General features: G+C 42.4%; 1 protein-coding gene across 1 annotated transcript in view; it reads left to right on the top strand.

Annotated features, from left to right (window-relative positions):
* The window catches only part of LOC115473946 (band 4.1-like protein 4B), a 76,948-nt gene that overhangs the window by 41,399 nt on the left and 18,196 nt on the right, over positions 1 to 17,353 (top strand). Inside the window, exons 3-4 of the mRNA XM_030209203.1 lie at positions 8,441 to 8,562; positions 16,232 to 16,357. Coding sequence (XP_030065063.1) covers positions 8,441 to 8,562; positions 16,232 to 16,357 — 248 coding nt within the window. The remainder of the gene's footprint in view (positions 1 to 8,440; positions 8,563 to 16,231; positions 16,358 to 17,353) is intronic.

The raw sequence follows: 17,353 nt of genomic DNA, 5'->3' as shown, positions 1-17,353 counted from the left end.
TCAAGAAGTACGTCAACACCAGGAGGCCTATAGCTGTACATATGATGGATGTCACCCACAGGAATCCCACCAACTGATCGTCCTCCTACTACACAGAAAGTAGAGGATCCAGGCAGACAGTGTCCTATACATAAGAAACCTCATCCTCAAGAAATGTAGAGGGTTTAGGGAGAGGCCTTTAAAATAACGTGATGTGTTAAAAAAGTACAGAATCTGCTACAAAAGTTGCTCTTTATCCAAGCACATGGCTAAAGACTGTAAAGCAGCCATAAAGAGTACGGAGTGCAATAGTGACCAGCATGTTATTGCCTTACACTCCAGCCTCAGAGTCACGCCATGGTGGGGAGAAGGAGTTAGAGCAAGCATCACCACTGAACATTACTCAAAACTGTACACAAGTGTGTGGAGAAGGCTGCACAGGACAGTGATGTACCAAGATATATGTAGCTAAGTTATATCCAAAAAAAGCAACCAGAAAAGACAGTATACATCAAAAGAGCAACCAGAAAATGCAGTAAAGACATATGTCATCATAGATGAGCAGAGTAACCAGTTCTTAGCAAGGGCAGAGCTTTTTGACCTATTTGACATCCAAGGAGCTTGCTATCCCCTACCACCTCAAGTCCTGTACAGGGATGACACAGAGGATAGGGAGAAGAGCAAGTGGATAGAAGTGATGGATGGTAGCAACAAGACCCATTTACCGACTCTTATTGAATATAATCAAATACCTGATAACCAAGAAGAAATTCCTACACCAGAGGTTGAATAACACCATCAACATCTCCAACCTATAGCAGAGTATCTGCAGCCTTTGGACCCAAATGCCAGGATCTTACTCTTGTTGGGAAGAGATGCATCAACATTGATCAGAGTTCGTGGGTTATGTGCAGGTTCACCTGACACCCCATATGCCTACTGATGTGCCCTGGGATGAGTGATAGTAGGTGACCTCTTGGAAAAAGGGCACACCACCTTATTCAAGCTGTGTCATAACCATCTGCATGTGAAGGAGGTTTACAGCTGAGAAGAACCAGATCTCAACTCAACCATTTGTCAGGACACCTCTCCACCAGATTTAGGAGATCATCTGAAGAACTCGGTGTTACAAGTCACCAAGGATGACAACAAACAAACTCTTTCAGTAGAAGACAGAGAGTTCTTGAGAATTATGGATAAGAAATTCTACAAGGATGAGTCTAACATCTGGGTGGCTCTGTTACCATTCCACCCAGATCATGATTACCTAATAACAGAGAGCAAATGTTCTCTTTACTCACCTCATTGCAGAAGACTCAAGAAGGAAACCAGAGAGAAAACAGCACTTTACAACATTTCGGCAGAATATGTTAGATAATGGCCATGCAGAGCCAGTTCCACCGTTAAGACAATGAAGAATCTTAATACTTACCTACCTTTGGTGTGTATCACCCTCAAAAACCAGGCCAGATCAGGATCAGCACTATTCCAGTGCTCAATTTCAAGGAATCTCACTCAAAAATGTGCTGCTTTATGGGTCTGACATGATTAACAACCTATTAGGAGCCTTGATGCACTTCGGAAAGGACCCTATAACCCTAACAGCATATATCCAGCAAATGTTCAATTTCTTTGTCATACACCTAGACTACAGAAATTATTTGCGATTCCTGTGGTATTGTGAGAACAATATCAACCAGGAAATTGTGGAATACAGAATGAGAGCTCATGTCTTTGGTAATAGTCCATCACCTGCAGTAGCAACCTTTGGGCTTGGAAGGACAGCCCAAGAAGGTGAAAGAAATATGGCAAAACAAACAGTAATCCACAAAAGATGAAACTTTTAATGTAACAATTAGAGAAATGAATTTCTACAAAAAGTAGGGGAAGGAAAAGCCTCAAAGTAGCTCAAAACACACAGTTTTTAAAGAGCTAAGGCAGTCAAAAACACCTTAGTTCATTATCGGCAAAACATTCCCACAAAGTAATGACTTATCTCAAGACGAATATGTAGCACTCAAAACGCATCTGGTGGAAATTTTAAGATGCAGAAATGCCCCGGGCCAATGTTGGCCAGCGTTTTAACTGCTTCAGGGTCCCAGAAGGCATAAGGTTCCACTGCTTATTCGAGAGGTCTGTACACCCACAGAGAATATGGCACAAATGCCAGACCTTCATTAAAAGAACTTTTATGTTGACAATGGTTTGAAGTCTGTACCTACCGTAGGAGAAGTCATTGTCTTATTAAAGAGAACACATGCAATACTGACAGAGGCCAATCTGAGACTTCATAAAATCACCTTCAACAGTCCAGAACAGGGGCATAGCCAGACCTCGGGGTGGGAGGGTGCCAGAGCCCGAGGTGGGGGGGCACATATTGGTGTGCCGCTGCCCCCCGCCATGCTGCTGCTACCTACCCACTGCCACAGCAAATACCGTGGCTGGCGGGGATCCCCAACCCCTGCCAGCTGAAGCATCCAGCGCCGGTCTCTGGCGCCGCCATGTTGCCTGCCCTGCTCTATCTCCCCTCAAGTGCTGCATACTCCTTTTAGTGAAATTGAGCATGCTTAGTTGTATTGTTTGTGTATAGTTAGCACTGTGTTTTAGGGCTGCTTTCCTATAGTTTGCAGTATCCTATGATTGACTCTTTGTGAGTTTTCCCTATTGGCTGTTAGCTCTGAGCTAGGGCCAGCTCTTCCTCTCTGCCCCTGGGCTAAGTGAGAGAGACCCAGTTCTTTTTGGCATATCTTTGTGATCAGCAGCTGTTATAGGGGCTGATCCCTCCTGAATCTACTGTAATTCCATTAAGATTTTTCACCATCTCCCCAAGTCATTCCCCATTCCTTTCCTAATGGTACCTAGCATTCTATTTACTTTCTTTGCTGCCACTGCACACTGAGCAGAGGGTTTCAACGTATCGATGACACCTAGATCCTTTTCCTGGTCGGTGACTCCTAATGTGGAACCTTGCACCTTGTATCTATAGTTCAGGTTCCTTTTTTCCCCACACGCATCACTTTGCACTTGCTCACATTAAACGTCATCTGCTATTTGGATGCCCAGTCTCCCAGTCTCGTAAGATCCTCTTGCAATTTTTCACAATCCTCTTGCGATTTGTTTCAATCTTTTTTATTACGGCAGACCACCAAGGTAATCATACATTACATTTTTCATTCTGACAGTTACCAACTTACACATTATTTGCTTTCTTATGACTTTCTTCTCAATGCCCAACTGTACAAATATCTGGTAGTGTCGCCATTTCTTCTTTTCTTCCCTCTCCACCCTACCCTCCCATCCCTACCTAGACCAAATCCCTCCCCTGCCGCCAACCCCACCCCACCAAGACACATAACCACCACAATAACGATCTCATCTCTCGGCCTTATTACCGGGTTTACTTCTACAAATTTAACAAATAACTCTGGGCAGCTGGTGTAAGAGTCTGCCACAAGGGGGCCCAACATTGTTGGAATTTCTTCCCTGCCATTGAATATAGGTTAAAGTTCTCCTGACGCTCCAAGCACATTAGGGCCAACATTTTTACTCTCCACATCTGTTTGGTGGGTGGTTTTTCTGATATCAATTCCACCAAGATCACCTGCTTGGCAACAATAGTTGCTTTGGACACAAATTCCGCATAACCTTTAGGCCTGGGCCTATTTAACCCAGGTTGTCCAAACAATAGAGCCGCATCATATGTCCATCTTGAGTTCCATAGTCTCGAAGCATAAGTCGTTATAGACCTCCAAAATCTTTCCACCTTTCCGCAGCTCCAAAACATGTGGCCCAATGTTGCCCCTTCTTTTCCACATTTTGAGCATTCACCCCACAGAGACACTCCCATATGGAATGCTCTCCGCGGGGCTACATATATTCGTAGCGCAAATTTATACTGCATTTCCCAATGACTCGCTGCTTTGGTTAAGCGTCTAATGGATAAAATATGCGTTTTCAACTGCGCTGTTTGTATCCTTGTCGGTAAGTCTTTACTCCATTGCTCTGCCAGCCTTATATAGTCTATTTCGGCAGCCGTATCCCGGTTGTGTCTATGATGATACGTTAGTGGGACTTCTTGTTGTGCTTCCATCGAGAACGCTGTTCCTAACTCCTCCTGCACGTCCTCTGCTAAATCTTCCCATGGTAAGGTGTCGACATAATGTTTAAGTTGCAGTTAGGAGAATTTATCTTTTTCTGCAATCCCAAACTCTTTTTGAAGTTCTATGAACGGCTTCATTTTGCCTTCTCTAGTAAGCACTTGCAGAAGGTATTCTATCCCTTTTTGTTTCCATCTGTGGAACACCGCATACAGATTTCCAGGTGCAAAGTTCCTGTTCCCACAGATGGACCTGAATGGTATCACTCTAGCTGAAAATCTAGGTAGCCGGCATATCCAGGCCCATGTCAGATTTGCTGATGGCATTATCCCTGAGTATTTCAACAATTCTGGGATGGGCCCTCCTCCAGTATGGAAGTAATTTGTGAAGTGTGTTCTGGGCACCATTTGTAATTCCATCTTAGTGTTGGAGAACTCCTCTGTGCCCCGGAACCAGTCATAATCCTCTTGCGATTTAACAATTTTGAATAACTTTGTGTCATCAGCAAATTTAATTACCTCACTAGTTATTCCCATATCTAGATAATTTATAAATATGGTAAAAAGCAGTGGTCCCAGTACAGACCCCTGCGGAACCCCACTATCAACCCTTCTACATTGAGAATACTGACTATTTAATCTTACTCTCTGTTTTCTATCGTTTAACCAGTTTTTAATCCACAATAGAACACTACCTCCTATCCCATGACTTTCCAATTTCCTCTGGAATCTTTCATGAGGTACTTTGTCAAATGCCTTTTGAAAATCCAGATACACAATATCGACCGGCTCACCTTTATCCACATGTTTGTTCACCCCTTCAAAGAAGTGTAGTAGATTGGTGAGGCAAGATTTTCCTTTGCTAAATCCACGTTGGCTTTGTCTCATTAATCTATGCTTATGTATATGCTCTGTAATTTTGTTCTTTATAACAGTCTCTACCATTTTGCCTGGCACCGACTTCAGGCTCACCAGTCTGTAATTTCCAGGTTCACGTATGGAACCCTTTTTAAAAATCAGCGTTACGTTGGCCATCCTCCAATCTTTGGTACCATGCTTGATTTTAAAAATAAATTACATATTACTAACCATAGTTCTGCAAGTTCAGTTTTCAATTCTATCAATTCTCTGGGATATATACCATCCGGTCCTGGCGATTTGCTACTCTTCAGTTTGTCAAATTGCCCTATTACATCTTCCAGGTTTACGGAGATATTTGATTCAGTTTCTCTGACTCGTTAGCACTGAATTTCTGGCACCAATATCTCTCCCACATCTTCCTCGGTGAAGACCAAAGCAAAGAATTCATTTAATCTCTCTGCTGTGGCCTTGTCTTCCCTGAGTTCCCTTTTTACCCCCGAGGGGTCCAGAACTAGGAGCATGTAGAAGTACATAAGTAATGCCACACTGGGAAAAGACCAAGGGTCCATCGAGCCCAGCATCCTGTCCACGACAGCGGCCAATCCAGGCCAAGGGCACCTGGCAAGCTTCCCAAACGTACAAACATTCTATACATGTTATTCCTGGAATTGTGGATTTTTCCCAAGTCTATTTAGTAGCGGTTTATGGACTTGTCCTTTAGGAAACCGTCTAACCCCCTTTTAAACTCTGCCAAGCTAACCGCCTTCACCACATTCTCCGGCAACAAATTCCAGAGTTTAATTACGCGTTGGGTGAAGAAACATTTTCTCCGATTTGTTTTAAATTTACTACACTAGTTTCATCGCATGCCCCCTAGTCCTAGTATTTTTGGAAAGCGTGAATAGACGCTTCACATCCACCTGTTCCACTCCACTCATACCTCTATCATGTCTCCCCTCAGCCGTCTCTTCTCCAAGCTGAAAAGCCCTAGCCTCCTTAGTCTTTCTTCATAGGGAAGTCGTCCCATCCCCGCTATCATTTTTGTCGCCCTTCGCTGCACCTTTTCCAATTCCATTATATCTTTCTTGAGATGTGGCGAAGTACAGTAGGTAGGTTACCCCATTCTGAGCCCATTTGAGGCTTCCTTCCCTGCTCTTGGGGCTAAGAGGAATGGAGAAAGCACTGTAGTTGCCAGCCTGATCCAAGGCTTTCTCCTGCTACATTCTGAAAGAAGAGAGTCCTGTTCTCAATGAGAATAGACTGATCAGAGGTTGCCAATCTGATCCCCTGCTGTACCTTGAGGCATAGAGAGAAGAGGAAGGATAGATAATCAGGGATATCTGATCTTGATCCTCAGAGTAGAGAGAGAGAAAATGAAGCAGTTGCTAGCCTATAGTTATCAGGGAAGTAATTGGAGGATGCTGGGGAATGATGGAGTTGATGTGTGCTAAGACCCTGAAAGAGTGAAGGAAAGGCCCAATTATTGTGTGTTTCCTAACCTGCCTAATCTAAGAGAAGGGATCACTGGGAAACATAGAGCCACAAAAGAGAGAGAGAGAGAGTGGGGGCCTGAGTCACTCTTACCCCCACCCCATTTTGGGCTCAGGCCACCACCATAACCCAAAGTACCTGTTGATTGCTTGGCTGGGGTGCCTAATCCCCTCCAGCCAATGAGATCTGCTGTCCAGAACTGCCCCAGTGGTGCCTCATCAGCAAAGAAGTCGGTGGCCACCTTTCCAACCACCGATGCCGGCTCTCCTCATGCATGCTCAGTTCATGCGCATACTGACCATGCATGAAGAGTATCGTGTCAGCGGTTGGAAAGGAGGCCACCGATTTCTTCACTGCTGAGACAGTTCCAGGCAGCAGATTTCATCAGCAGGTGGGGATTGGACAATCCCACCAGCAAAGGTAAACTTATTAATGCGAAGGGGCGGGGAGTAGAGATAAATTGCATTGCTGACCCCTGGACACTCCCAAAAATTGAATCCTGGCTATGCCCCTGATGGAGAGAAATGTGATTTGGGCGCAAAAGATTCTTTTTCCAACCAAAAGAGAATGAGAGAAGTGGAATATAGAGCTTCACTTATGCCCAGGAGCTAGAGTATAAAGCTGAAGGAAATAGGAGTAAGGCAGCTGACTACCATAGAAAGGACAATTTATTTATTTAGATTTTGCTCACACCTTTTTCAGTAGTATCTCAAGGTGAGGCACAATACAGGGGAGTAATGATTTTAACAACTGTCCAGTCTGTCAAGAGGTGTGTGGAATTTATGATATTAGGGAAGAGAGTACTGTGCAGAAGAGACCCAGGATCTCAAAAATCCTTTGGAACTTTTAATGCCTTTGCAACTGTTTCACTTTGTTCTTATGCCGCCAATATTCAAAGAGATGTAAGTGAGCAGGAGCCTCTCCTGCCCGCTTAAATCACTTACCACTGCCTACGTGGAGATATTCAATGACAATTGGACAGTGCCTTTAAATATCCCCACAGACCACCCAACATAAAAGTGGGCAGGGCAGGTCAGGGGCAGCACTGGAGGCGATATTGGGGAGGAGCTGGGGGTTACATGGTTGCCAGCATAACTCAATGCTGGCACTTGCATAGCTAAAAGGGTGAAATTAGAAAAGCTGAAGGCCCTGGCACTGAATATCAGCTGGGACCCACATAACTCTTTTTAAAGTTTAAAAGACCTTCAATCCCCTCCTAGGTAGTCCCCCTCCTTCCTAATCCCTATCCCTCCTCCCCCGAAGTCTAGCTAGGCCCCTTGAGCCTATCTGTCTCCCTGGTGGTCCTAGTAGGGTTGTTGGGGGAAGGGACAAAGCCCCTTCACTTCTGTCCCTTGTTGTTGCACTTGCAAAATGGCTGCCACACGGCAGCTCACAGTACTTCATGGGGGGGGGGGGGGGGAGAGAGGCATTGATGCTCATGGGTTTGGAGAGAGAGGGGACCTATTTGGGAGGCTGGGATGAGGATTGGAAGGACTTTTAAACTTAAAAAAATAGTTATATTGGTCCCGGCTAAATATCGTCTGGGACCCCCATAAGCTGCAGCCAGCCAGGGCTGTGTAAATCAGCCCCAGATATTCAATGCCAGTGCCTGAACATGGCCTGGCACTGAATATCCTGGGATAATGTAGCCGACGACAGCCAGCGTTTAAAACAACACTAACCGTTGCCAGCTGAATATCGGCCAGTTGGACTATTTGCTTAATTGTTGTTTTAATTTCTTTTGTACATTTTTGGAGACCACAATAAATGGGAATGTTGTTATAATTCAGAGCAGCCTTCCTGCTACATTTTTTTTCCTGTAATTTTTCTGTGCCATTCCCAGTCTAGTATTAGTTTTACTACTATTTGAGGACCCTTTGTTATTCTGTATGTGTATTCTGTATACAGTTTTGGCTACAGCTACATTTTGTGTGGCCCTCAGCACCATTTCACTAAGAGGTCTGCTACATAAGTGTGTGTTTTCTTTTGTGTGCTTGGTTTTGACACTTCTAGAGCTCTGCTCCGGTGGAGGTCCCATTCTTTATGAAGATGCTGCTGCCCATCTGAAGATGGTAGAAGTGGAAGCTGCAAAGGTTTCTGCGCCATGGCCTGTTCTGCACATCAACATAAACAAGGTATGTATAGAAATCCCACAGCTTCTGGTTATAATCTAAATTTGACATGACTGAAAATGTGCAAAGAGAATTTGTTGCTCACAATATCTCTCTACCATACTGATCCCCATTACATAGGTGTAGTTTGAAGGAAAGGCAGTTGAATAGTAATCCAGAGGAAAAAGAGGAAACTGGAAAAACAGCAGGTGTCAGTGGTCATTTCTGCAGCCAAAAAAGATATGCCATTAGGAACTCATTGAAATGAGAAACCTATTGCTTTCTTAGAAGGCTTTAAAGCACATTTGAATGTTCCTGTACCTTTTTCATCCATAGGAGATAATGTTTTCTTTAATGTGATGACTTCAATTTTAGTAACTTGCAAACCATCTCTAGGACTAAATGTAGGATGTATGATCAAAACATTCAAATAACAACCTTCACTAAAGTCTAAGAAGGTGCGAGCTTCCATAGAAAAATAAACTGAAGTATAAGGGATATCGAGAGATAATAATAAGAAAATGACTACAAAAGCCTACTGTTAGAGGTGGAGCACACAAAAACTATGGCACTCTTCAAGTACGCTTAGCAAAGACAGGGAGCAGTAGTAAGGTTGAGGTTGGAGTGAGATTCGGTAAATATATTGATAGACCTATGTGTTGAATCCTCTGTGCTTATTTCATATTTTCTTTGCAGTTGGATAGTGTGTGTTTCCACTATCCTCTGTTGGGAGGCTGTTCAGTGCATCCACCACCCTTTCCCTAAAGAATTATATCCTTTTGTCACACCATAGTCTTGAATGTTTTGTTATGATTCTTATTCTAGAACTTTGATTTGCAAAATATTTGCCTCTTATAGGGATGTGTATTGGTTTAAAATGTTGTATAGACCCCTTCTCACACTTGTCATATGATGTTGTCATGCATGCTTCATCACTTTTGTATTTGAAACCTTGGGGGGGGGGGTCCTTCTACTAATATATCACAGCAAAAAAGGCCTTACCACAGGGTGCACTTAGGCATCCTGTGATAATTTTGTGATCAGCACATGCTTCCCATTCGCTACAAAATAGATGCTATTTTTTTACTGCTGAGGCGACGAGTAGGCATGTTCTGCACTAATCAGCACAGTTACATTGCCACATGAGCCCTTACCACCTACAAATAGGTGGCAGTAGGAGCTCACGCATTAATGGGAAAATTAGCACGTGACCATTAATTCAAGCAAAAGGAAAAAAAATCCATACGGAAAAATTGTCTTTGGCGCGTGGGAATGGCCTGCATAAAGATGCGCTAAGGCCACATCTTACTGCAGTTTGGTAAAAGGGCCCCTTAGTTACCAAACCTGTTAAGTTGGGGATCACTGGTAGAGTGAGTCCCTGTGGAGAGTCACTGCGGGGAGTGACCAGGAGATCCCTGGATGGGAGGAAGCCCAGCCCAAGAGGAATAGCTTTGAAATAAAATGCAGAAAGAAAGTGTACTGAAAGGAAGGGTGACAAGGGAGGTGGAGTTAGCTGTTAATAAAAGAGTTAGTTGCCCTTTTAGAGGGGAGGGGGTTTGGGGGGGGGGGGTTCTCTGTTGGTTTTTGTTGCTGTGGGTCTTTGGTGCCTGCAAGACACTGCCAAGTGACCCGAAGAAGGAGAAGAGGGATCCCATTAAAAAGAAATGAATCCGAGTTGCTGCTAAAAAAAACAGTAACTTGTGAAGGAGAGCTCTGGGTGGACAGTGGAGAGATCCAGCCAAGGAGCACAGGATAGGAGCCAGGGAGTTCCAATCCCGAGGCTAGCGTGGGCCAATGCAAAGTAACCCTGGGAAGAGGTCAGACCAGGAGAATCTGAGCCTGAAACATAGAAAGGGGAAAGCTTTTGGAACAGGATAGGCATGGACTGGAGCTGTACAAAGTGTAAATAACCCTGTTTCAGAGAGCCTTGTAAAATGTACTCTAAGGGAGGAGAATACCAGAGTTCCCCTGGGGAATATCGGAAAAATAACTTATTTAAAGATTGCTCCAGGTGATGGAGAGTTTATGCAGTTGGAATGTTCCTATGATTTCAAGTTGAAGAATAAACAATTTGAGTTTTAAGCTGTTGACTGTGGAGTGGTCATTTGGATTAAAAGGTGTACAGCTGTCTCCCCACAGGAAGCCTATCTTAACTGCCAGCCTTGTTTCCCACGGAGATTTGGTCCTTAACTTTCAGGTTCCTGGGGGAGAAGAGGGTAATCCCACCACTAACACTTCTTTCCCCAGGTGGAGGCACTGCGCCTCTAGCCCACTGAGACCCCCGACCCACTCAGACCCATGACCCAGAAGCACCCAAAGGGGCATTACACTTCTCAATTTCTTTACTCCATCAGGAACGTACACCATTTTAACATTATTTGCAGGAAGACAAACCTTTCAGAATAACCCCTCTCTGTAGTATCACTTATGGAAAGACTAACCAGAAGTGAACCTAGGAGTGATCCTGGAAGCATTTCACCTATTTGCCTCCCTCTTTTGGGAGTGAATTCCATTGACTAGTACTTTCTGTTGGCTATTGTTCAACCAGGTTTGAGAACCACTGATGTTCAGTAATATTTATATTTGGAAACCAAATATCACAGAATCACAAATAAAACCCTGGAACTGTTACAAAAAAGTTTTTTCAAAAATAATTATGATTGAAAATTAACAAACAAATGTTTGAGGAAAGGAGTTTCTTATAAAACTATATACTTCAGAAAATAATTCCACTGTATGCCCACTTATTTTTAGTCATTATGCACCCAAAGAAACCTCAAAAATAACATATCAGTTCACAAATATAACCTGAAGGGGCAAGTTGTCTTTTTACGTATAACTCAATGAAGAGAGAGGAGTGGTAGCTGGTAAGTAAAAAGTTGCATTTGGTTAGTTCAAGCACAACAATTAGGAAACCACACAAAGCACTGTCATCACTCATATAATCTTGAAATATCTGAAGTTCACCTAAAAAGCATAAAAATGGGAGACAAAAAAAAAAAGATTAGCTGCGAAAGAGAGTCAAAGCTGTGTTTACAAAGAGCATACAATCTTACGCATTTTGATGACCACCACAGTTTAATTATACATTGAGTGATAAATACTTTATCAGATTCATTTTAAATGTGCTATTATTGGGTTTCATAAAGTGTCCCCTCAACTTAGTATTATTTGAAAGGGTAATTAACCATTCCCTATTTGAATGTTCTATCCCACTCATGCTTTTGTAGATCACATGTGCTCTCATCCATTTCTTCTCTAAGCAGAGTAGCTGTGATGTATCAATTTGAATGTCTTTTTCTTTACCTTTTCTAGTTTCACTCTATCTTTCTTGAGATAGGGTGCTGTTATGTGTACTTTGACCCTCTCTTCTACTGTTTTATATACCGCAGTACCTTTATGGGTAAGTGCACACTTACTATTGAAAGTGCATTTATGCAAACAAGGGATTCATAACTGCAGGCACCCAGTTATCAAATTGTCTTATAATACTCTCATAAAAATATAAGAATAGCCATACTGGGTCAGACCAATGGTCCATTAAGCCCAGTATCCTGCTTCCAGCAGTGGCCAATCCAGGTCACAAGTACCTGGCAGAAACCCAAATAGTAGCAACATTCCATTCTACCAATCCTGGAGCAAGCAATGACTTCTCCCATGTCTATCTCAATAAAAGACCATAGACTTTTCCTCCAGGAACTTGTCAAAAACTCAAATATACTAACCACTATTACTACAACCTCTAGCAAAGAGTTCCAGAGCTTAATTATTCTTTGAGAGAAAAAAATATTTTGTCCTATTTGTTTCTAAAGTATTTCCATGTAACTTCACTGAGTGTCCTCTAGTTTTTCCAAGCTGAAGAACTCTAACCTCTCTGGCCTTTTGATCACATGGGAGGAGTTCTATCCCCTTAATTATTTTGGTCACTATTCTTTGAATCTTTTCTAATTCCTCTATATCTTTTTTCTGAATAATTTCTAACATTCTGTTTGCTTTTTCGACTGTCTCTGCACTCTGACATATATTGCCCACAATAATTCTAAGATCCCTTTCTTGGATGGTGACTCCTAATATAGAACTCCACCATATTGTACCAGCAGATGGGACTTGTCCTCTACGTGCATTACTTTAAACTTGTCTACATTAAATTTCACCTTCCAATTAGAAGCCTGGATTCTCCAGGTCTCCCTGCAGCACCTCACACTCTGCTTGTGTTCTAACAATTGAATAATTTTGTATATTTTGCAGATTTGATAATCTCCCTCTCTAATTGCTCCCTGTCCCAGGTCATTTATAAGTATATTTTAAAAAGCACCAGCCTCAGTACACATTCCTAAGTAAACCACTATTTAATTTTTCCACTTTGTAAACTAACCAGTTAGACCTGAGTTTGAACATCTTGACCTAAATAAATCATGCAAATTTACTCTGCAGGGTGGTTTACTTGTTACCCAAATATTTAAGCACCTGATTCTAATTAGTCAAATGGCTAAAATAACCATAGGTTCATTTACTATTTCACACACTAATTCTGAATTAATCTTATTCTTACTGTGTTCATTATATCCCAAGCAACATGAAATTGTTTAATTTATACCTTTCTTACTGCATAAGACAGGACTGATTTTAATTAAGATAGGAACTTGTAATTCTCACACTTGGGGTTCACTAACATTTTCTCCATGCTGTAATTCTTTGTAACATTTTGTATGTTGGAACATAGAACAAGGACATGGCTGGAGATGGGGAAAGGGGATGGGATGGGACGTGATAATACCTCCTTTTTGTGGTTACAATCAAATGGGTTTCCATATTATACAGAGTTACTTATTTTGTACCTTGGGCAACGGAGGGTTAAGTGACTTGCCCAGAGTCACAAGGAGCTGCAGTAGGAATTGAACTAGGTTCCCCTAGTTGTCAGGCCATTGCACTAACCATTAGGCTCCTCCTACAAGGACATGGTCATGCACAGCTGCTCCATTTCTTAAACACATATGGCTGCTTCCTCTCTCACATACACCTATCCAGATGTTCTCTCTTACTGACACATCGACATCCACATAAATGATGAACACACCTTTCCATTTTTATTAGTGTTCAGTATACAGTAGATAAAGCTTTCTTATGAATAGTTCCTGCTAGTTTGTGTTGCATTTGGAAAGCTGATTTTCCTGCTCTGAATCTCTCCCCCCTCCTTCCAATTTGGACCTTTGTTAACGTATGCTAGGGATTCAGATTTGAAGCTTTTGTTGTCTTTAAGATTGTTGGCAACAGATTTCATTTTGTTGAGATTAGAGTGCAAGAACGGTTTTCAGCGTTGCTGACCAAACTCCAAGCCATAATGAGAAGTATAATCTAGTTCTGAGATTTTTAACACCCATCCCAATGCTTTGTAGCTCATTGGGTCACTAAGGGCTTAAGGCTTACCTTGGGGGCCCCATGTTAGGAGCTCTCTGGCTCAGGAAGCCTCGGGTTAACTGGTATTTGGGATCACTAAATAAGCATTATTTCACGATATTTGCTTAACATACTATAGCAGGACTTGTTTGCCACATACAGTGGGGGAAATAAGTATTTGATCCCTTGCTGATTTTGTAAGTTTGCCCACTGACAAAGACATGAGCAGCCCATAATTGAAGGGTAGGTTATTGGTAACAGTGAGAGATAGCACATCACAAATTAAATCCGGAAAATCACATTGTGGAAAGTATATGAATTTATTTGCATTCTGCAGAGGGAAATAAGTATTTGATCCCTCTGGCAAACAAGACCTAATACTTGGTGGCAAAACCCTTGTTGGCAAGCACAGCGGTCAGACGTCTTCTGTAGTTGATGATGAGGTTTGCACACATGTCAGGAGGAATTTTGGTCCACTCCTCTTTGCAGATCATCTCTAAATCATTAAGAGTTCTGGGCTGTCGCTTGGCAACTCGCAGCTTCAGCTCCCTTCATAAGTTTTCAATGGGATTAAGGTCTGGTGACTGGCTAGGCCACTCCATGACCCTAATGTGCTTCTTCCTGAGCCACTCCTTTGTTGCCTTGGCTGTATGTTTTGGGTCATTGTCGTGCTGGAAGACCCAGCCACGACCCATTTTTAAGGCCCTGGCGGAGGGAAGGAGGTTGTCACTCAGAATTGTACGGTACATGGCCCCATCCATTCTCCCATTGATGCGGTGAAGTAGTCCTGTGCCCTTAGCAGAGAAACACCCCCAAAACATAACATTTCCACCTCCATGCTTGACAGTGGGGACGGTGTTCTTTGGGTCATAGGCAGCATTTCTCTTCCTCCAAACACGGCGAGTTGAGTTCATGCCAAAGAGCTCAAATTTTGTCTCATCTGACCACAGCACCTTCTCCCAATCACTCTCGGCATCATCCAGGTGTTCACTGGCAAACTTCAGACGGGCCGTCACATGTGCCTTCCGGAGCAGGGGGACCTTGCGGGCACTGCAGGATTGCAATCCGTTATGTCGTAATGTGTTACCAATGGTTTTCGTGGTGACAGTGGTCCCAGCTGCCTTGAGATCATTGACAAGTTCCCCCCTTGTAGTTGTAGGCTGATTTCTAACCTTCCTCATGATCAAGGATACCCCACGAGGTGAGATTTTGCGTGGAGCCCCAGATCTTTGTCGATTGACAGTCATTTTGTACTTCTTCCATTTTCTTACTATGGCACCAACAGTTGTCTCCTTCTCGCCCAGCGTCTTACTGATGGTTTTGTAGCCCATTCCAGCCTTGTGCAGGTGTATGATCTTGTCCCTGACATCCTTAGACAGCTCCTTGCTCTTGGCCATTTTGTAGAGGTTAGAGTCTGACTGATTCACTGAGTCTGTGGACAGGTGTCTTTCATACAGGTGACCATTGCCGACAGCTGTCTGACATGCAGGTAACGAGTTGATTTGGAGCATCTACCTGGTCTGTAGGGGCCAGATCTCTTACTGGTTGGTGGGGGATCAAATACTTATTTCCCTCTGCAGAATGCAAATAAATTCATATACTTTCCACAATGTGATTTTCCGGATTTAATTTGTGATGTGCTATCTCTCACTGTTACCAATAACCTACCCTTCAATTATGGGCTGCTCATGTCTTTGTCAGTGGGCAAACTTACAAAATCAGCAAGGGATCAAATACTTATTTCCCCCACTGTATATTCTAGCTGAGATCAGTTGCAATGCACCTTTTCTGACTGCACCCTTATCTTCTATCTAATTCCTGTTAGTCTATCTGCCCTATATGTCCCATCTCCCCTTCCCCCCTATGCTGTCCATTAAGATATTTTAAAATGTATTGTATTGATATTGTAAGTAGCATATTATGCTATAATGTGTACTGTTGATTTGAATACTTTTCACTGCTGTGATTGTTTATTGTCCATGTTGTATGCCACCTTTGTTGAATTTCTTTTAAAAAGGTGATAAATAAATTCTAATATATACTGTACAACAAAAAAACAACAACAGACTTTCCAGTCCTTTGTCACCTCTCCTAATACAATCATTTCATGGTAAGCTAGAATTTCATTTTTAACGCATGTTAACTGTATATGTGCCTACAATATCTCTATAGGCGCCTACATGGTTAGTGCAAGCGCTAATTGTAGGCGCATTAAAAACGCTAACGTGCCTTAGTAAACAGGGCCTTTAATAAATTAAACTTTCAATTCTAGTCATTTAACTTATTTTAATGACAGGGTGAAGAGAAGAAAGTTTCAGAAAAGAGCCTTCACCCACCACTGTCGCCCTCTTCTGTACCTGATCACGTGAAATGCAATATTCTTAAAGCCCAAATAGATGCTGCCTTCAGAGTGGGAACACAGGTGTGCAATTTAAGTATATTTGTATGGGGTGGGGAATTACTGTTTACGTTGCTGGCACATCAGAAAATTTGCTGCTCATGCTGCCATGTAGCTCAAAAAGGAGAAAACATGAGGTGATCCAGCAGAATTACCCAACCTTCACTCTGATTGATTGCAAGTTCGTGTATTCCAGGCAAAAATTTGTTAAAAGTAAATCTTTCACACTGTTCCTATGTTAAAACCAATATTAGAAGATATATAGAGTGCTGTGTTTAGGACATAAGCATGCTGACATTCACATGGAAACTGAGAAAATGACAGCAGAAAGAGACCATATAGCCCATCCAGTCTGGACCACGCTTAATATGTTCAGTGGCAGTGCCACATTCATAAGGAAACATTTTGTGCTGGATAAAATATAATTTCACTATTTTAGTTGCAAAGCAGCCAAAGATATGTTTTTAAGAAAAGAAAACCCAACTAAATTATATGATAGAATGACTGGCCCCAAAATAAATCCAAGAAGACAGGAGGAGCCTCCACGGAAAGTCAAAGCAAAACAGCAAAAGTAGAGGCTGACAAATGTGCAAACCAATAGGGAGATAATATCAAAAACCAGTTTATTCAGAATATTCATATCAATATCAAGGACCCGACAAGGTCCATGTTTCGGCGCCAAAGCACCTGCCTCAGGGGTCACAATCAACTTTCTCTGAGAAGAAGCTGATAGGCTTGAATAATTCCTTTATGTATGCAAGTTAATCCACAGAGAGAACAAAAGAACAGCCAACCGATCAGCAAACACCCCTGAGGCAGGCGCTTTGGCGCCGAAACACGGACCGTGTCGGGTTCTTGATATTGATATGAATATTCTGAATAAACTAGTTTTTGATATTATCTCCCTATTGGTTTGCGCATTTGTCAGCCTCTACTTTTGCTGTTTTCCTTGGCCCCAAAATAAACACATATCATACTTGGGACTCTTTTATTTTAATTTACAATATAGATTATTGAGAG

This window comes from Microcaecilia unicolor, chromosome 1 (assembly GCF_901765095.1).
Source record: "Microcaecilia unicolor chromosome 1, aMicUni1.1, whole genome shotgun sequence".
NCBI classification, from domain to species: domain Eukaryota; kingdom Metazoa; phylum Chordata; class Amphibia; order Gymnophiona; family Siphonopidae; genus Microcaecilia; species Microcaecilia unicolor.
The sequence above is the reverse complement of the archived record's forward strand: the minus strand, read 5'-3'. Positions and strand labels throughout refer to the sequence as shown.